Below are 21,296 nucleotides of genomic sequence, written 5' to 3'. Positions count from 1 at the left end.
ACAGAGGGGTGTTATTTGACAGTAGGTGAACTACTACAGTCCACAGTGAAAAAAACAGTGGGAATTGGGCTTCATGTAGCAGCAACTCATCAATGAAAATGCCTTGCTCTGGAGTCTGGATATAATTAGTTGGGTGCTCGTGTGTGAAAGAGATTGAGATGAGACGGAGCTTCAGACGTATTGAGTGATGGATTGGAATAGAGAAAGGCAGGTAACATTTCTCCAATGCTAATTAACAGCAGCTGATGTGTGATCCATGCTCAGCCAGAGCTATTTCCCGGCCGTAGCCCTAGGACAGGAATTGACTAACATCTGCAAACAAGACTAATGCATTATTGCATTTTAAAATACCACTCAGCTGCTGTGCTGTTTTGGGGCCTGGTGCAGTGAAACAACCCACAGACTTCTATGAATAAAACAAGATTGACCATTATTGGGTCTTGTCGGGTAATTATGTTGTCATCTACAGTACAGTAAATTCCTCCGTGCCCTCATTCTGAATCTGTCGGGGTATTATGTGGGAGGGAAGTCACTTATTGGACTTTGCGTGGTGCATTCAAGTGCACCCCTGCCGGTGTTCGAGCAAAAACGCCGTGCTCCCCGAACGGCGATTCATCAAGTGAAGTAGCCCAAGCACCCCCCAGATAGTGCTTAGAGTGGAAGCTCATCCCTTCTCGTCTGATTCAAAACAGTTTATGCAAACTGTGTTACTCTGTTTGACTGGATGATATGAGCAAATTGGCTCGGCTCATTTAGACATTTGGAATGGGAGAGCAGCATTGTGCTAATGGAGATTCATTTAGAGATAGCATAGCTGTCAGCTTGTAATCAGTCGGTAAATCTCGGCGAGCGTAAAACAGTGTAACAGAAGCTATCTGGGTCTCTGTTGGATCAGTTTTGGCTCAGTAAAGAGAGAGATACAATTGTACCATCCTGCCTGACTGATGAAGAAATATCGTTTGTTCCATGCTGCTCTGACATGGATCTGAGTAATTGAATATGCAGGAATTATACAAGACATGAAGGCATCTCACCTTAAGAGGACTAGCTGGCGAGACAGATGAAATCCATGTAACAAATCCTGTGTTGCTTTATTCAAGAAAGATAATATTATGAGAGACCATGCAGGGGGAGGGACAGAATTAAAATGAAGTGTCTTACATAAGTAGATTTTTTTTATTTATTTAAATGGATTCTTAAAAATCAATGTTCGGCCTCAATGTTAATCTTCCCGTGTCCAGGTGATGCAACACCCGACAGACGGAGGACAGATTCTGGGTCTCCATAGCAACGTGAAGGAGGCGCCTGTGCGTGTGGCCGAGATCAGCGTGTACTCTCTGTCCAGCCAGCCCATCGACCACGAGGACGGCAGCAGCCAAGCTGGCCGCAAGACCAAAACCTCAGGTGGGCATAACCATATCCTGTCCCCCTACGTGGGTCTGTTAGACAGGCCTGTACCCATGCTGCCTCCCGTCCAAGCCCTGTCTGTAATTTCAGCCGTCACCCTGGAGCAAGCCCGCCCTGCCCCGGCCCCTCTCTTCCCGCCTTCCACATGGCTTCTATTTCCCAGCCATGGACAGAATAAACTCTATTAATCCCAGGCCAACCTATGGCCAAGGATATGTTATTCTCTTCAGCTATGGTTGTAATGTTGATTCGAGAGTCGAACAGATGTAGGGCCTATTACCTTACACTGCTTTAATTCTGGGCGGGAGGGGGAAATATTGGGGCCTGCTCGGACTCCACGCCTTTATCCTGCTATGCTGATCCCTCGCTGTTCTGGATGTTATTAAGGAGACTGCTCAAACATAACAGATGAGCTCATGCACCAAGTATTAAACTGGTGTCACTCTGAGGGAAGGAAAGATGTTTATCTTTCTCTTCTCTGCAGTGATCCTTAATAACATCCATTCCTTCTAGAAACACAGAACAGGATGTTTCACAGGCAGAAGGAAGTATGAATTAGCCATAAAATTAAAAAAAAAAAAAGGATCTTATATCACCTGATTTGTCCTCAGCTGTCAAACATACAGTAAAATCTACCTCTTTAGGAATGTGGCCGTTCAAATAAAATGTGCCATTAGACAAAAGAAGCACAGTAAAATGTTTCAACCACTGAAGTGTCATTAAAATTTCATCATAATATTAGGCATGGATTACAAAAAGAGCTCTGCAGTCTAATTTGCATATAATAAGAGTTACTTTCCATTTCAGCAATCAAATTTAGCCTATAATTATATGCTTAGAAAATGTTTTGTATGATTATATATTATCTTCATTATTCTGGCCAAGTCATCAAAACAAGTCATTATTGATGAACTGAGTAGAATGAGACAGGATATTAAGCAACTTTATCCTCACAAGATGGAAAACGATCTTTAAGCTCACTTTGATTATCAGTGAATATTATACAACACATTTACATTATAATACAATTACACTGTTACATGTTTAACACCTTTTGCCTTTCAATGACAATGCAAAAAGAACGGTCAAAATGTTTGTAGTGAATTTAGGAGCCTTCATTTAATAAGGATTCAATCTTTATTCCAAAAGAAAATTGAGTTTGAGTTTCAGCACTAATAAAGCTGTGACCTTGGATTTCTGTTCTCCTTTCAGTTCACTGTGTAAACCTCATCTCTCTTTAAGTCCAAGCTCCCAAAGATTTGTTTGTGGGAAACTTGCAAATTTGAGTCTGGATGTAATCCGGATGTAATGCTGCCTAATATATTGCTTGAGGTTTAAACCTATATTGAGATGTTTTTCCCTGCGTGTGTTTCTGTGCTTGCGTACCTCAGACCGCTCCCCTGACATGGATAATTATTCTGAGGAGGATGATGACAGCTACTCATCGGAGCAGGAAGCCAGTGATGACGCAGTTCATGGTCAGGTCAGTGCCAGAAAATACTTAAGTGGGGACAAATCTGCATTACCCATGGAAATTAAATACATTTAAGAAATTCAGTAAATAAAATGTCGTTCATGTCTTCTTGTCATACAGTACATGCTGTTGCTGATCTTGTCAGAAGCAGTTGTCCTTTTAGATTTCTTTTTATTATACTAGAAACGCTTTCTTGCATACCTGTAGATGTGTGGGGCCACTTTGACATAAAGATATAACTTATCCACCTTTTCTGTGCAGGATCTTTATGATGAGGACGATGAGGTTAGGAAGCCCAAGAAGGCGCGGAGGAAAATGATCCGAACCACCTCCATGACCAGGGTTAGTCGCCTCCCTCCTCTGCCACATGGACCTTTTATGCTCGCCAATCATTGACGATGAGAATAACTCCAGACCTATGTTTGCTGTAGTACAAGCTTTTAAGAGAAAGTACACTGTGTTCCATTTCTTCAAGCCATTAGGACGATGTGGATGAGCATGTAAATGAACACTGTGGGTTCACTGGACTGATTCTAATGGTCTTTACATAGAGTGGCTGTGAATGAGTAATCCAGTGGACAGTTACTGGGAGAAGTGATAAGCCTGAGCCCAGCTGTTATGCTGTAATCATGACAGCGATTTCCTGTCAGGGACATCTTTTTTATCATAATTTAATGGGTTGTTGTTTTTTTCTATTACAGCAACCTAACTTCAAGCAGAAGTTTGTGGCCTTACTAAAGAGGTTCAAGGTGACGGATGAGGTGAGTTGCGGAAAGGATAATTGCCTCCGTTTTGATTGACACCCAGGAGATCTTGTTCAATGTCAAAAGCAAACCGTGTGGCGAAATTTAGTGCAGCCGCCTGGAATTTCTCTGTCCTTCTGTTGAAGCCTTTAGTGAAATGTATCAGTTTTTAAATCGCCCTCAGGAGAGGAGAAAATAATGTCGGTATTGACTGTCCAAACAGCATATTGCTGCATGACTGCTAATGTAGGAGAACTGCCTGTGAAGGTACAAGCATCATTATAATCCCAGGCTGCATTACCTCTCTGCCCGTGGGTGCATGATTCATACATTGCCATTAGTTACAATTCATATGCAGAATCCATTAGCAGCGTTATTCTTTACCGTTTAATCTAATGATAAATAGAGACTCACTTCTGTCCTATTTAGGCTTGTGTTAATAAATGTCTCTGGATTCTACATGAAAGCTTGTAATCAGGTCATCAGCAGGACGTCGAACCATTTGTGAGCAACAACTCTGAGACATCCATTAGTACATAATCTGTGTTGGGTCACTGTAAAAAATAATAATTACCACTGAACTGTGAAACCTAGAGGAGTGACCATTTCTCCTCCGTTACTTACGTCAGAAACACTCCCGAGAGCACATCAGCAACGATTATTCTAAGCTGTAGTGTGTAGTTTTCCAGACTGAATGGGGATTTGCTCTTCCTTTCCCCTCATCCCTCCAGATTTATATTTACTTGAAACAATCAGCACCAAGAGACCTGTGTAAGTGATTTAACCCAATGATGCCGGCAGGCCTCGGGAGTTGTGCTCTGCTGGATGGTTCTGGAAGCTCCAGGTGGCTGGATGATCTTTTATCACGTTCCCTGTCTCTAATCCCCTCCTTGTGGCTGGGCAGTGTGCAGGGCTACAGCTCTATAAATACATAGCCAGGAGGAGGAGAGGGGACAGACTGTGTTTATCTGCTCCCTGCCAGCTCCTGCACTTATGGAGTGGCATTAATCACCTGATTAGTCCACAAGCCTGGCTGTGTGCAGAACCCATGATATACATCCCCACTGTGCAGCTGGCACATCAAGGCTTAGCACCTTAGCTCTCCTCTAGCACTCACTTACCTTTTAATTGGCCTGCTTAGGACCAAGGCAGGGCTTTATTTATAGCATATATTTTCTATTTTTTTTTGCAACCATCAGTGTTTTTGTTCATTATTTTAGCTCCATTAGTCCAGCTGTGAAAGTGATTAGCTAATGCACAGCACCAGTCACTCCCTACACTTCTTTAATCCATGGCCATAATTACAAATCCCTGATTACAGTGCACTGATGTGTTGACGATGTGTCTGTCCTGCATGACAGGTCTTGGATTCTGACCCTGTGGACCAGACCCAAGAGGTGGAGGAGGATCTGGACTTGCTTTACGACAGTCTGGAAGTGTACAACCAGAGTGACAGCGGGCCAGAGATGGAGGACAATGAGAGCGTCCTGAGTACGCCCAAGCCAAAACTCAAGTACGTCTGCACTCCAGCCCTCTAGCTTCATACTTTTAAATCATTTCACTCATTTGTGTCTTTTTAGTAGTTTAGAAGCAGTTAACTGTATTTTTTCCAAGTTGTTTATTTTCTCAAATTCAAATCTTTGTTTCTGTTTTCAGGCCGTTCTTTGAAGGGATGTCCCACTCCAGCTCCCAGACAGAAATTGGAAGCATACACAGCCAAAAAAGCCAACAGAGAGAGCTGTCATGTCTTGTAAGTTGATCACCAGGAACTCTGTTTGGCCCCTGATGCCTTTCAACTCCACTTTACCCATAAAGTTCTGCTTCTTGATTGCAGGGAAGGCTCTTTTTGTAAACAGTGTTATGTAAAGGAATTGCCTCTGGGCAGTGTAAAAATGTCTGGCAGCCGTCTGCACTTATTGTGGTTCAGGGATTCCCAAGGTTCATGATACTACAGTCAAGATATTCTGAGCATGTGCGCTATGCAGCCCACCAACTCCCATCTACGTAAAACAGGACGAGGTCTGGTCCTTACCCTATTCACCCCTATAGCTCTCCAGTATTTATAGCGACTGACACTGAATGACCCCTCCACCACCATCAACATACACACAGACACAACTATGCTCCCATGCTCAGCGAGAAGATTGGATGTAGCAATCCCTGAACTCCTACTCAGAAATTTATAGCCCATTGGAAGCAGCAAGGGCAGAAAGAGAGAGACATGTTGAGTCTGATGGTGAGAGAGCCGAGTGCTGTTTATAAATATCTGGGAATCCATTTTAGCCCGTAATAAAACCGCCTGGAGCATTTCAGACTGCTATAGCCCTCCATTTCGCTCAATAAATGTCTCCAGTTGAACTTCATAAACATGTCTTGGAGGCAAAATGGAAAGTCTTTGATCTAATATGAAAATGAATTAAACTAGATGTTACAAGATGCACTTAAACACATTGAATCGCATAAATTTGAGAGCACAGACGCGCCTCTTATGCCTATGGAGTTTATGTATTGGTTTGCAGCTGTAGAGAAACCTATATAGGCTTTTAGAGATATTTATACGCGCTAGCTCTGTCACTGTCACTGAGCTCGATGGCGCGGCAGCACCGCTGTCAAATTGCTCAGTTAAAGATCCTCAGAGTGGTCAATCTTGACAGGAAGTAGACGGAGCACCCCCATTTGCAGCTATGCGATTTTGTCATTTATATTAACCAGAGAGGTGACCTCCATGTTTTAAATGTTCTACTGTGTGTGTGTTTACCCTGCAGAGTGGAGACTTTCTGACCGTGGACAGATGCAAAGTGCAAGGGGCCCGGTATCAAGATGACAGCATCACAGATACAACCGCTGGGGTATGTTTTTGGGACAGCAGTAGTTTTTCTTTTCTTTCACCACATTCCCCTCGAGCGTTTCTTTCTCAGATTTCTCCTTTCCTTCTCCACTTGAGTGCCCTTTCCTCCCATGGGTCTTAGTTGTTTTCCAAGAAAAAAAAAGCAGAGCGAATGGGAGTATGCAAGGGCAGGCAAACCAAACAGCACAGTCATCCATTATGGATCAGTGGAGCAGACAAGTCAGCCCCATGCTGGATAGGTCTCGACTGATGAGGATCGAAAGAGAGGTGTTTGTGTTATTTGTTGTCTTTGCGCTGTCGGGTCGGTCTAACCTTGCTCATCCAACCCCGGCTCCCCCTCTGAGCAGCAGGCAGCCGTCTCGGCTCACTGCTCCACTAACCCAGTTCAAACTGAATATCTGAGCTGCAGGATCGCATCGTTATCTCCAGCCTCAACACCTCAGCTCCTACCGTGCCTCCACTCTTTCAACTCTTATCCTTAAAATGCTGGCTGCAGAAGCTCCACACAATTTAGCTGACGTTTGAGAACCTGGTGGAGATGCAATGGACATGACAGCGTCAGTGTGTTGTATGAAGAACACCAGCACTGTCTTCTTCCAGTCCTTTTGGCTCAACTTTCCTCCCCCTCTTTTGGTTCAGGAGCCAGAGACAGATGACAATGGGCCAGGGCCGGGGGAAGTGAGCAACTGGGATGTCAACACTGAACGGATGACCAGCACTGTTGGCAAGCTCTGCAAGACGGAGTCTCAAAACCACATGTCTCCCAGGTAAACCACTCGTCACTCACTACATCTGGAAACATGGACACACAGTCATGTTATGTATGTACATGAGTACATGAACTGTTTTGTTAACTCCCGAGTCTCTTTCCTTAGGTTCCTTGCTGTGTCTATCATGTATTCTGAGCTCCTTGTCACATTCTCTCCTCAGTAAAATGGAAAACAAGATGCAGAGGCGTCCTCGCAGCACCTCCATGAAAGACAGACAGAACTCCAAGGCCCAGAGTGACAGGACCAGCAGCATGGAGAGCGAGTGCTCCCCTGACTCACGACTCATAGCGCAGGTGGCAACCCACGGATGTGTTATCAAGCTTCACATCTGTTCTTTTAAAAGGCTTTTAGTCCGTCGTGTCAGTGTCTGATTCTGCGTCTCCTTTTGTCTCAAAGGTTCCCCGGAAGTCTGTATATGATCAGCTGAACCAGATCCTCATCTCTGACGAACGCCTACCAGAGAGCATCATCCTCATCAACACCATGGAATGGCAAGGACAGGTATGTTCTTTTTAAAACATAACACAGCAGTCATAAACTCCCCTACCCTCATTTCTTCATATATACAGGAGAAGCACTTGCTTGTGCAGAATTTTCTAGCCATGCTACAAGCTTGTCCTGCCATTACTGTATAAAGAAGAAAATACCGAAACATATATTGTTCAGAGGGCGGACACTGTGTGTACCCTAGTAGCATGTTTTTCCTGCTTTCTCTCCAACCCAGTCAACCGTGCCTCCTTTATGTCCATGAGCTCATCGTGTCCCTCTCATGTGTGTTTCTGTGCAGTATGTAGCCGAGTTGCTCCATGAACAGGCCCAGCCCATTGTGTCCACCTGCTCTGCTGCCGATGTTCAGGCTGCCTTCAACACCATCGTTACTCGCATCCAGAGATTGTGAGTCGCATACATACATACATACATGCATACATACACAGCGATTGAATGACAGAAGTCATTCAAGAAAGTGTGATCATGCTGCTTGTTATCTTGGGAGTCGTCCACGTCGAGCGATGTATGTTTGTGGTGGCTCACTGCCAGAGAGTTCCAGGATGCCGTCACTCACGCTGCTTGACTGCTCTCTGTCTGTGAACCCATTCTATCAAAATGCGTCTGTTTTCTTTGAAATAGCTGAAGTTCAGCCTTCTTCTCTGTTTCTTGGATCCATCTGCTCGCCTGCCTTCTCCTCAGGAAGTCATGTCAGTGGGAGACGTGGCTGTCTCAGTCTGCTATGCCGCTTCTGTTAAACCTGTTTTCTCTATAATCCATCTGAACTGCAACTTTTTGCAACTCTTTCCGCACCTGCTCCTCAGTCAACCTGTTTACTCCAGCTGAGGCCATGCCATGTAGAGCCATGCTCATTTCTGATGTTAACATGCTTGCTCAGTGCTGTCACCGCTTCAGCTGGCTGCTGGCTTTTTCCTTAAATGTTGTCAGCGAGCCGTAAACACAACTTTTTAAAGCCACATATCTTCAGGTCTCGTTCTGTTTTTGGACAACCTTTAACCTCTCAAATCCTGAAGCACTAAGCTACAAAATCCTTAAAGCTGTGGCAATGTTTGGTTTAATTTGAAGAGACATGCTGAGACTTGCAAGTACCCATATGATATCATGCAGTACAATTTGGCTCTCAGAGAAGGTAAGACCGATTTTAAACAGGAAAAACCCTTTTGGGATGTAAATTTTTATTTTAGACACGCATAATTATTATCCCACGCAGCCTCTCTGACCCACATCTTTAATGATTTGGATTGCACTCTTTCTTAGTTACTCACCCGTCTCTCCCTATTTTAACCCTTGCAGCTGTAACTGCAACGCACAGACACCGCCAACGATGAAGGTGGCAGTGGCAGGAGACCAGAGTTACCTCAGCACCATCCTGAGGTTCTTTGTGGAGCAGCTGGCCAACAAGACGCCTGACTGGCTCAGTTACATACGCTTCCTGGTGATCCCCATAGGCAAGTCAGCCGGGATTAGTACCAACTCTATGGGAAATACCAGCCGAAAAAGCCTCGTGTTTTCAGCTTCAATTTATACATGAAAACTTGTTCCGTGCAGGTTCTCATCCCCTGGCGAAGTACGTGGCCTCCTTTGACAGCAAGTTCAACAACATCTTCATGGACACTGCGTGGAGGGAGCTGTTCTGCAGGACAGAACGGCCCGCCTCAGGTAGGGTGCATATCTCTGATGCGAGGGCTGCAAAGCAAGTCTGTGTGTCTAATGTTCAACCAACTTGAAAGAGAAAGAAATGAGGTCAGAGCGTGGGTCAGGGGCTGATGGATGGGGCCAAGAGATTTCTTCCGATTGCAAAAGACAGCTACAGTCTGCTCTTGTGTAGCAAAGAGCTTTACATCACGACTCCACTCCTCCGCTCTGCTGCCAGAGAACGCCATGAGGTTGTCAGAACTCTGACTCAGATATTAAAGGTTGTCAAAATGTATTGTAATATTGAAAACAAAGACATTTCTTCTTAAAAAATGCACACGAACACAAGATCTAGTTGTCTTTTCCGCTTTCCTCGTGTATATTTTGGTTTCAGTGTTAAAGCCTATAGTCATTTGCCTTAAAAAAAAAAAAACTCATGGATTTTATAACAGTAAAATAATAAATTCTGAGATTAATCCAAGTAGCTGATGTGAGGACATTTGCATTATTAATCTAGTTATTTTAGGACTGCTTTGTGGAATTAAAGTTCTTTTTCTGTTTGATTTTAATATATTTTACACCCACTTGCAGTTGAACAATTATATTCTCTCTCAGTCACACATCCATGTTTGAGCTTCTATTCTCCTCAGTTCTCCCTTGTTCTGCCCAAACATGCCTGATACTCTTCACCCATCACCATTCCATTCATTCGTTTGATTCACTCCCCCAACGGTGCAAGAGTCATAGTCGTACACATCATGGTGAATCACCTCAGAAGGAGCTGCAAGAGGAAAAAAGAAAAATATGTGAAAGCACTCTTGAGCTTCCGTGTATTTCCATTTAATTCTTATATCCTTGACTTTAACTGAAACCCCAGTTTCGATAGGAATGGCTGTGGGGGCTTTCTTTTGCAAGGAGAATTAGCTCCAACTAACAAGGAGTCAATAGGTCAAAAATAAATTGGTGTTAAAAATCATCCTGTTTCCACATTTCAAATCGACATTAACGCATGCCAGACTGCACGTGGCCCGTAGGCCGTCTGTGGGCCACACCATTTATCTTGTATGTCGTATGGCTGACTTCACCCACGTTCTGTTGCATTTCACATTCAGCACATCCGTCTACTTAATTCTGTGAAATGTAAATGATTAATGTGCAGTCTTCTAGCGATCTGCTCTATGTGAAAATTAGCGCTTGCATCAATTGTCTCTCGCAGCCTGTTAGTCAGACATGAAACGGGGGGAGACATGTTAATGACCTGTCCCTCCTCTCCCTGCAGATAACATTGATGTAGCAGGACGAGTTGTTCAGTATCTGGCTGGTGCCAACGTGTCTCACCAGTTCCCCATCTCAGAAGCCATGCTCACCTACAAGCAGAAGAGGTAAAGTCACTTTAGGTCTGAGGGAACTCACCCACTGCATCTGTTTTTTGTGTGTTTGCACGTATGTTTGTGCTCTTTGTGCTCTGTGCATGTCTCTGTCTGAATGATTTCTAACTTGGTGTCCTGATACGAATGTTCCTTTACTGTCTCTTCAGTAAAAATATGTACTAGAGCCAGTGTGGCTCCAAAGGATCAGCCCATTAGGACCTCAGCACTTTAAGTGAATATCAGCCAAACTGCACGATTGACATCAAATGCATATATGCATGAAAGCATGCATCGACAGGCACATACATAAATACGCTCGACAAGTCGTTTTCACTGCATCGTTTTCACTGCATCGTTACATTTTTCATGCAGCTCTGCTCCATTTAAGGTTTCACTGACTGACGGAAACGTTTGTGGTCGATTATTAGATTTGATAAAGCAGGTCTGTTTTAACAAAGTGGCACGCTCGCTCAGTCGTCTCACAGACACAGATGCACTCAGCAGACATCCGCTGCATTTTGCTTGTTTTCTCTCTGAGATTTGACCAAACCCTTCCCCTCTTTGTAACAGTTGCTTCCTATTGGTCAGAAGGTACAAGATACAACACACAGTTTTAACACTTGCATTCCTTCTTCCCCCCTTTTCCCCTTTGATTTGCATTCAAGGAAACGAAGTTTGTATTTTGATTTTTACATCAGGTATCTAATTCGACTCTTGCTTTGTTTTGCCCTCCTTATTTTTTCTCTCCTCCATTTGGCTTGACCTCCTTGCTGTGTCTAACATTTCCCTCTCCACACTCGATACTCACCGTAACTTCACTTTGCACTGTCCTGACTCGTGTCTTTTGGTTTGGTGTGACTTTGATTCTTAGTCTGTCCTCTGTGTTGTTGCTGTGAAGATTTGCCTAACAACCTCTAATTCAATCTGAAGTATTTTGAAGTGGAATGGTTTTTCTGGCTCATGCATTCACCAAGGTCAGTGTCGTCAATCAATGTTAAACGAACACAAGTCATTTAGAAGGGCCCATTAACAAATTGTCACTAAGGACTTTGGAAGATTTGAACACAAAGTGACTGGACTGGTCTTTTCTTCAGTGGTGGTATCGCTGTGCAGAATCTTTACCTTGCACAATGCAACGTCACTGAAATGTAATTGTAAAGAATACAGCACTGGCAACCAAGGTGATAAGATTGCTGGTGACTGCTGTTCTGTATCTGCACTGGAACAAGAGCCAGCAGTGTTCCTCGTCCTGTTTGCTGTGGGTGCAGTCTATTTTGCGGGCTCGTGAAAAACTTGGAGAGAATCACTGACTAGGTTTGGAGCTGTAGTGCTGGTCGCTGCAAGTTAGAGGACAATTTCAGAAATAAGACTTCCTCAGCTTTTTCCCCGTCTGGTCCTTTGGTGAATTTTTTAGGCCTCCGTCCGCACTGGTGACAGCTGGAATGGGATGTCCGTCCCATTGTCATGAAAGCTGTATCAAAGTAATGCTGTAATGGGATTCTTTCAAATTTGGCACTAATATAAAAGAATTAATTGATTAGATTTTGGTGATGGACAAGGTCACAGTGACCTCACAAAACATGGTTTTGGCTGCAATGGCCTGAGGGAAGTTCCTCTGATGTGTCACAGTGATCTCCTAAAGATTTTAGCCATAGCTCAATAATTCACACAGCAACGGTGAAAGTTTTACACAAATGTTCAATACTTGTATGACTCTTGAAAGTAGTTTTGTACTAAACCTTGGCACCAACTATCACTTGTATAGATTTAACTCTCTTATCTCACGGCTGATAAGAAAGAACCTTCTTCTTTTGGTTGTAAGGAGCAGTCCTCTCATTCATTTCATTGTAACGTGACCCCCAAGATGACCCCATTCCACCAAAGCCAGTCATGTGCCATCTCAGCTGTGATGGTACATGGTGCAGGTCATGCCACAGTCATCCTCCCTCCAGGAGTGTTCATATTCACCTTTTTTTTGTTCCAGTGTTCGGTCTCACTAACATCCTCCTCTTCCTCTTTGCAGCCCTGATGAGGACTCCTGTCAGAAATTTGTGCCATTTATTGGGGTAAGAGTTTTTTTTTTTTTTGCGACACAAAGCTTCCAGACAGAATTGCTACTTCACTCTGTTTAATTTCGTTTGACACTGAAACTTTTCTTCCCCCCTCGTTACAGGTTGTGAAAGTCGGAATTGTGGAACAAAGCCTCTCAACCTCAGGTAAGAAAGGGCATTTTTAAAAGCTGTTGTGGTATTTCGATGTCTGTGGTTAATGAACAGGATACAAATTCACATCAGTAAGGAGAGAATAGCCGTCCCTCTGTCAGTGCATTTATTAACTTCAGTTACATGCTTATGCCACCAGCAAAGAAACATTTTTACAGTGTGTGGTTTCACTTTGAAGCTTTGTGCGTGAGCTAACTTGCCTCCATATTTGCAGTGGACTCGGATGATGCGATGGGAGGCAACACAAGCATCCTGTCCTCCCCAACACCCCCATCGGCTGGTCCGTATGGGAAGGAGATCGGAGGCACCCCACCACAGTCTCCCTCTGTGTCCACCGCCCTCTCTGGAGCAGGGTACGACCACATTCACACCACTTATCAACAGATACAAACACATCCTGTTATTCCTTCTTTCTGCCATGTTTTAGCACCAAGATGATGAACAATGTTTCTGATTTTTGTACATTTTGCTTCGTTAGTTCTCCATGTTCGGGCAACGAGGTGATGGGGCTGCAGGTAGATTACTGGACGTGGCAAGGCCCAGAGAAGAAGAAAGAAGGGGAGAAGAGAGACGTGGGCCTGAAGAACACGCTCAAGAGTAATTTCCGTTCGCTGCAAGTTAGCCGTCTCCCCTGTGGAGGGGAGCTCACCCCTCCGCCCAGCATGGCCATGACTGTTGTGACCAAGGAGAAGAATAAGAAAGGTATGCTTGGAAAATGTGACTCACGCATGTAGAAGGGAGAAAAAAATGTTTTAAAACTGGCTGTCATGAAAGCATAATGTTAACATTTTTGATATTTTGCAGGATTACTCTTTAATTTTCTTTGTTTGTAGTTTAAACTGTCCATGCATGTGAAAGACCAGTTGGGAATAGTTTGATTTGTTTTCATATGGAGAAGAATTATAATACTCCACTTCATAAAACCTTCTTTCAAAACCTAGTGCATACATTGTCCACAATGCACCTTGGTAGCTGCCTTTTGGGTTTATCATGGTAGTAGCAGCTATTACAGTATAGCTTCAAGTTGTTAGCCTCAATCAGAGATGAGGAGCAGGCTTCAGGTCAGGTCAATTCCCTTTCTTATTTTAAATTTGTAGTCTTCAGTAACAAGAGGAGGCCTCTAATCAGACTTCATTTCAGTCCCTCTGGAGCCACACAAGGCTGTTACCATCTTTTTTACACATATGCCGCAGTACTTCCCAAGAACTGTAAACAGACTTTGAAGTGTAAAATCAGTGGAGTTCCCCTTTAAGTACAAAAGGAGAAGCGAGAGAAATGACTCACTCTCCACCTCCCTCCCTTTGCAGTGATTTTTCTCAGCAAGAAGCCCAAGGAGAAAGAGCTGGACTCTAAGAGCCAAGTGATTGATGGTATCAGCAGGTTGATCTGCACAGCCAAGCACCAGCACACCATGCTGAGAGGTAAGACGACACAGCTGAGGCTGCACTGCCACCTGGTGCCAGTGCCACACAATTCACCCACAGTCTCGCACAGAAACACACACATAAATAATGAACGATGTCCTCGCCCACATTCTCAAGCTGGGGATCGCGTGTTAATTGTGTTATCCATCGATTGACATTAACCGAGATCCGTTTTCTGTCCTCAGTCACTATTGACGGAGTGGAGTGGAATGATGTGAAGTTTTTCCAGCTTGCTGCCCAGTGGCCAACACATGTCAAGCACTTCCCGGTGGGAATCTTTGGTTACACTAAGCCTGTGTGACACCGGCCACCATCAACTCAACCACCACCAGACTCTCCGCTGCACTTGTCTCACCGAGAGGCTACAGAGAATTAGAGGAAAAGCCAACAGGCCCCCCCCCCCCCCCCCCCCCCCCCCCCGGCAGTAATAGTTTTCCTGTGGAAATCTTACTGACTCGCAACCGTGTTCAATACACAAACTTCATGTTGTCAATTTGATGTTTTTGATGTTGATGTTGTTGGGTGTTGTTGTTGTTTTTTTACACACTACAGAAAGAACAAGTACTATTTTGTAAGATTTGTGCTACCGCCTCGGAGGTATTTTGAGGTTTTTGACAATTTGCCACACTTCGATAATGGCAGCTGTGTTTGCACTTTGTTTTTGTTAACATTTTATTATTTCTGTGAAATCCTACATTTATTGTTACTCTATTAGACAATGGAGGAGTGTGGTGGTGATGTGCAGTGGCGTGTGTGAGATTGAGACTGTGTTTGTGTTTGTTGTTGAAAGTTGGACTATTGCTGTGAATCTAGATGGAATCCTTCTCTTCTAACTCAGTGCTCACTTTTCTTACTCGTCCCTTTACTTTCTCAAAAAGGTAAATTTTTATAGTAAGGAACACAAAGTTCTTTTTTGCCTCGTCGCTTTCGAGCACACCGCGCACCGAACGCAAATCGAAAAGACAAAACAAAAGTCAAGCAAGGTATTTTTGAAGGTAGCTATAATGAATGTAGCTATGACACATTTGTAACGTGAGCAGTTCATCAAATAAGTTCATTAATGGAAGTGCTGAAGATTTTTTATCCACGCTGGTGTACATTTTAGACTGTACAGTGACATCCACGTAGAAGCAGGGTAACGTGACGTAACGCGAAACAACGCATTTCAACTCCCAGCAGCTGAATGCCAAATTTAGTTGTGACCGTGTGGGCTGTCTTTATTGTTTCGAGGTCCTGAAGAGGTTTTTTTTTTTATTATTATTATTCTTCAGTTTCCCAGCTGCAGTTCCATCTGTCTCGTAACGGGGCCTTGTTGGAGTGATGTCAGGTTATAACAGCATTTATTTGGTGAACGTTGGCCACCCCATATTCAGATACGTAGATGTGACGTCTCACAGACCTGCCGTAACTTAGAAAATACTGGATTGCTCCAGATGTGCAGTGATGTGCCAAAGTCATGTTTGTTTTACAGTCTAACCACCAGAGCTCTTGGCTTGGCCAGACTTCATACTATGTTATACTTAAAATTAATATACATATATTGTATTTGTGGTCCCTGTGGAGATCAGTATTAAAAATACTGAGTTCGTTTTGATAAAAAAAAAAAAAAGATATGAGTTTGCAGATTAGTGCTCCACATTTGGCCAAATGTCAACACAGTGAGCATTTACATGTGCACATCCTAACCAAGCAGTTACCGTTGTGTCCTTTAATACAGCTTCATTGTGGCTGGACGTGCAAGTAGAACCTAACCTAAAACATACTGATAGGTTGGTCAGTCAGTATTGTGTTCATGCGGAAAATTTCAAAAAACGAATGAGTTTGAGTCTGACTTGAAACATGCTTTGACTGTAATTGTCAAGCACAATGCAAGTATTGAATAGCTTTTAAAAATCAGATGAAAAGTGTATGGAGTCTTGCCTGATGTCCAAGTCACTGCCTATGTGTGTCTGTGTAGGTGTGCTATATGTTCAATGGTACTCCCTGAATAGTGTTATGTGGAATTTTTGCAAGAGGAAACCTTTGGACAAAGGGCCTTGTGTATGAGTTTGTTGTTGCTTTTTATAAAGTGAAGACTTACAAGCTTTGATAGGCTGGCTTTTTTAGTATTGTACATAAATATACACAAGATGTACTATTGTGAATTGCAACCCCTCCCTGCCCCCCTTCCACTAAATTGAAAGCACAAATAGCTTACCTTTACTTCTTGACATAAATACCAAATATATTTACAGAACTCATACCTATGAAGTTGACTTGTAAACACTACTAGGTATGTTATTTCTCATACATTTCCCTCACTTTGTAATGCACTTTCATGTGGTTTTATACACATTTTAGCTCAAATTGGGACACACTTTGGTTTTGAGGTGAAGTGTTAGAGGTGTTATATTTGAAATGTAAACCACTACCTATAGTCAAGAGAAGGCCGTGTTTTTTTTTCTTTCTTTTTTTTTTATTTAAAAAAATGACCCTTTTTCATGAGGATGCTGTTTGTTGATGGTTTCTGGCGCCCTCTTGACGTCTGAAAACCATCGCGGCTGTCTGTTACACAATGTTTTGCCACTTGATGAAAAGCTTATTTTGCAGCTACCACCATACCTGTCTGCCTGTGACTACACGGTCAAAGTTTTCTCGTCTCCAACTTTTTGAAGGATTCACTATCTTCTCTAAGTCGAGAGACCAACTAAGCCCTTATGTATTGGGAAACTTGGGCTGTGAAGTATTTGCCAAGGCAGAGTTTGAGGGAATTTGTCATGTGAGTTTGCCTTTTTAAATACTGAATAGGCACAATGACAAGTGGATTTCAATGTTTGTTTTTTTTCCCTAAATCTAGAGGTAGCATGGGGGTGTTCGACAAGGCTGGATCAATGAGCAGGCATGCCTACTTAATCACCATAATTTAGCACTGCAAACAAAACAAATTAACTCCAGCATCAGTGTTAAGGTTGTTCATCAATGGTCAGACCACAAGGATTACACCATGCCATCTCATTGCTCCTGTTACTTGAAATGCCACCCAGTGTCTTTGCACAAACCCTATTTTAAATGACATGACAGTATTTTTAAATTTACCACTAAAAATATGGGTTACTCTGCATGTTTTACTATAGATGTAAATATGTTTTGGATTTTTATATTGTTTTGTTTCTTTCCATGCTCTCACAAGCAGTTGTGTTTAATAAAATTTTTAATCTTCTGTACAAACAGTTTACCTTTATTTAGATTTTCTCTCTGAGCACAGTGAAGCCCAACATAATTTTACAAGGTGATGACAAGCAGAAGACGACAATTCCCAGTCCCAAACAGATCTCTGTTGTGCTATTTTGCTGCGATTGAGGGCAGGTTGATGTAACTCTTCATGGAAGGCAGTGGTTTAATCTTGCGTCCTGCCCAGCCTCCTTTCCTCTGCCACAAGCCGCTCGAGGGCCGAACGCCAAACCAGCGATTGCGACCAGCTTTGCCGATGATCTCTTTGTTGTGGTCAATGTTGGAAACGCGTCCAACCGTTACCATGCAGGTCTCCAGGACCTGGAGAAGATGACATCATGAAGTTCAGAGCAGAGTCTGGTTTTAACACAGGCAGGATAATCTTAATCCAGATTACCTCACCTGAACCTGCTGCTTTGAAGGAAGCTGAACGATGGCTGTTCCGTTTACTTTGCGGAGTAAAACGCCGTTCGTGCCTGAAAATCAAGACAAAAACAGTTCAGTTTAACCTTTAAGTTAATCATCATATTGAACAGCTGCTACTATATATCCTAGTTTGCAGGGCACATGGATAACAAATGATCCATTGCCTCACAAAGTATTGCATTTCATATGTATAACTGTAACTTGTTACGCTGAATGACAAAGTCGACTACAGGAAAATATGAGCGATTTTGATGAATGGATCATTAATGTGACATTTACAGGTTCTATCTTTTCTTCTGCTTTAAATCACTGTGGATTGAATATGTTCAACTGTTGTTCTGCCAAAACATTGTGATTAAATGTACAGATGACAGAACTCTGAAATCATGATGGACAATTTCCCCATTTAATGACATTTTACAGACCGAACTTAATGGAAAAAAGTTTACAGAGTAGTTAATTCATTAGTTGCAGCTCTGTCACACCAACATTATATTAATATTATGTACAAACCCAACCAAAGCGCTATCTTACCTGCAGCACGAATGTACTCTGAACCCTTTCCTGGTTGTATCTCCAGGTTGTTCACCAGTGTCCCCACAGGAAGAGCTCCCAGTGGGTAGGCGTCGCCTTCATTGGCTAGGACTGCAAAGTGAAACAGGGATAATGTGTTGGATTAAACTAAAGGACAGACCATTAACATCAAACAGCTACTGAATCTCTGACATCATTCCAAGGTTGTAGAGGTGGATGTCATACCTGCCATGCGTCCAATAGCTCCAGATGTTTTAATGACATCTCCAACTTGCATGTTCTCTGTAGCGATGATCCATCTCTTACGGTTGCCTCCAGCTACCAGAGCAATGTCAGCAGACCTGTACACACAACACAGATTATTAATTAGAAGATGGATACAGCAGAGAAGATAAGTATTGAACGCGTCAACATTTTTCTCAGAAAATATAATTTCTAATAGAGCTATTGACATGAAATTTTCACCAGATGTCGGCAACAACCCAAGTAATGCATACATACAAAGAAATGCAAACATTTATGTCCATAAATGATAAAGCAATGTGTAATAAAGTTAAATAAGTATTAAACAAATGAAGAAAAGGAGATGCAAAAAGGTATAGAAAGCAAAGAAAGCAGCTGGAGTCTGTCAGTATTTAGAAAGTAACCAGTGCAAAGTTATATCAGCTGGTTTAGTCTAAATTGACACCTATAAAAGGTTTCTCATCACCAAGGTGTCACACCAGAGGCATCTCATGGTGGGGAAAAGCAAAGAACTCTCTCAAGACCTTCAGAAACTTATGTTGCAGAACATACTGATGGCATCGGTTACAGACGTGTCTGACAGACGTGTTTTATCCGTTAGTGCCATTATCCGGAACTAAAAACAACATTTTACCATAAATTGGCCACAACCAGGTGCTGCTCGGAAGATTTCTGATTAGATAGATAGAGACTACATGTTAATATGTGTCTTGTGTGTGTACAGATGCTGATCTAACCTGCAGGGGTCATATCGCACTTCCACAACCTTCTCTTCAAAGGTCTGGGCCTCTTTGCCCGTTTCAAAGCGCAGTCTCTGGAAGTCTATCCACCTGTATCTTTGTTTGTGGCCACCGCCGATGCCATGTGTCCGTATCCTCCCTGTATGACAAAGAGAAAGGGATGAGCGACTGAAAAGCCAGAATGACAAAAGCAGCAACTCATCTTTAATCAATTTCCCAATAAAATATACCAGACATTTTCATAGCTTTTCCATTTAAAATACAAATGTATATAATCCGATACAGATTTTAATGAATTTGTACATACACCGACAGACTGTTTCACCTGTTGGTTTATCAACACAATCACACATCCTATCCTGTCACACATACCTGAGTAATCCCGGCCCCCTGTCTTCTTCTTTCCTATTGGTCTGATGGTGTACTTCTCCCTCTTTTTCCAAAACGTCTTGTTCTGCTCCAGGGGGGCTGTGGTGAGGAAGCCTCTGCACTGACTCACTAGAGAGGGCACCTGAGCTCCCAGATTAGACTGCACACCCCCCGCCTGTTGACACAAAAAGATACAGACAGGGGTTGTGTTGTGTTGGTGTGGTGGTTGTGATTAACGTTAGTCAAGTACTGTGATGTGACTGTCAAAGAAGTGGACTTTTACCTGCGAGGACAGCAGAGCAGGCTGAGAGACGGTCAGGAGGCGCAGAGCTCGAGTTAGACTGGACAACGCCATGTCAATGTCCTCCTGTCACAGCAGAGCAGAGGACAGGTAGGGTTACATCTCTGACGTTTAGACCTTCACTGGGCTCGGCTACAACGTCAACACATTGACCTTATTCACAAAAATGACATTGACGACTATACGTGTGCTTCACCTGCATAAAACGGTCATAATACAGCTACACAGTCGCATGTAAGCGTGAGCTACTACAGCTAACGTAACAGTGTCTACGAAGTAAATTACTGGTTAATTCGGCAAAAATAACATGAGTATTGTTTTTTTGTATGCCGACAAATACACTCGCCGTTTATCTTGCGTACAATTGTCGCTATAACCAGGGTTATGGTAACAATAATCTTACCTTTTTATCTCACTTATTTCATCCCAAGACTCTCGTCGGCGTCCTTCACAATCCTGCACGCTGAGTCGCACGATGATGACGTATAAGCTCAAGAGCTCCGTTCACTCCACCTTCATCCACAGTTTTCTGCTTTATTTACACGACAGGCGCGGCACTGTTGAAGTTAAAATTGCACATTTGTATTATATTAGCATCCTTGCGCTGACATCTTACAAGGTTTGTATGAACTTATGTCCTAACATAGAGAGTATTATCTGATTTAAAACTGCTTCAATTTGGCCTCTAGGTGACAGCATTGTGCCACTGTGAGTGGACGCCGTTTCTAACCTTACTGCACGGTCCATAATAATTACGTCGCAATGACAATCGTTACTTCCCTAATATAATATAATATAATAATCTGCAGGTCATGATTTCCAAGCACAGGTTATTTTTTCCTCCTTCCATGTTTTTGAATACTTTAAAATAAAACTATTGTCGTCTCGTAGCTGTTCACAAATTGGCCACCAGATGTCACTAGCTCTGTGGTATTTTCTCGGGGGGGGGGGGGGGGGGGGGGGGGTGTTCATTTATCTTTGAAAGAAAGGATTACATCTTTAAATTTGATGTCCTTTTTACAGTCTATGGTCCTAATACACTATTTACTTTTGAAAACTTTGCAAAACGATAT

General features: G+C 42.9%; 2 protein-coding genes across 2 annotated transcripts in view; one reads left to right on the top strand and one right to left on the bottom strand.

Moving 5' to 3' along the window:
* The window catches only part of LOC310998208 (phosphofurin acidic cluster sorting protein 2), a 47,833-nt gene extending 30,226 nt beyond the window's left edge, over positions 1-17,607 (top strand). Inside the window, exons 5-24 of the mRNA XM_083988146.1 lie at positions 1,242-1,404; positions 2,799-2,890; positions 3,143-3,223; positions 3,583-3,642; positions 4,986-5,137; positions 5,281-5,374; positions 6,390-6,473; positions 7,112-7,239; positions 7,403-7,535; positions 7,639-7,743; positions 8,030-8,136; positions 9,043-9,197; positions 9,298-9,408; positions 10,664-10,766; positions 12,778-12,820; positions 12,928-12,970; positions 13,191-13,329; positions 13,455-13,678; positions 14,284-14,397; positions 14,586-17,607. Of these exons, the coding sequence (XP_083844272.1) occupies positions 1,242-1,404; positions 2,799-2,890; positions 3,143-3,223; positions 3,583-3,642; positions 4,986-5,137; positions 5,281-5,374; positions 6,390-6,473; positions 7,112-7,239; positions 7,403-7,535; positions 7,639-7,743; positions 8,030-8,136; positions 9,043-9,197; positions 9,298-9,408; positions 10,664-10,766; positions 12,778-12,820; positions 12,928-12,970; positions 13,191-13,329; positions 13,455-13,678; positions 14,284-14,397; positions 14,586-14,701 (2,247 nt within the window). The 3' untranslated portion in view covers positions 14,702-17,607. The remainder of the gene's footprint in view (positions 1-1,241; positions 1,405-2,798; positions 2,891-3,142; positions 3,224-3,582; positions 3,643-4,985; positions 5,138-5,280; positions 5,375-6,389; positions 6,474-7,111; positions 7,240-7,402; positions 7,536-7,638; positions 7,744-8,029; positions 8,137-9,042; positions 9,198-9,297; positions 9,409-10,663; positions 10,767-12,777; positions 12,821-12,927; positions 12,971-13,190; positions 13,330-13,454; positions 13,679-14,283; positions 14,398-14,585) is intronic.
* Positions 17,608-17,719: 112 nt separating this feature from the next.
* mrpl2 (mitochondrial ribosomal protein L2) lies at positions 17,720-20,698 on the bottom strand. The gene is made up of 8 exons (XM_083988147.1): positions 20,627-20,698; positions 20,206-20,289; positions 19,926-20,097; positions 19,551-19,692; positions 18,796-18,911; positions 18,571-18,681; positions 18,013-18,086; positions 17,720-17,931 (listed from the first exon to the last, which is right to left on the bottom strand). The coding sequence occupies exons 2-8, from the start codon at positions 20,275-20,277 to the stop codon at positions 17,722-17,724; spliced, it is 897 nt and encodes a 298-aa protein (XP_083844273.1). The 5' UTR covers positions 20,278-20,289; positions 20,627-20,698; the 3' UTR covers positions 17,720-17,721.
* Positions 20,699-21,296: the final 598 nt, after the last annotated feature.

Source organism: Trachurus trachurus (assembly GCF_905171665.1).
Source record: "Trachurus trachurus genome assembly, chromosome: 15".
Taxonomy (NCBI): domain Eukaryota; kingdom Metazoa; phylum Chordata; class Actinopteri; order Carangiformes; family Carangidae; genus Trachurus; species Trachurus trachurus.
Note: the sequence above shows the minus strand (reverse complement) of the source record. Positions and strands in the feature narration are given on the sequence as shown.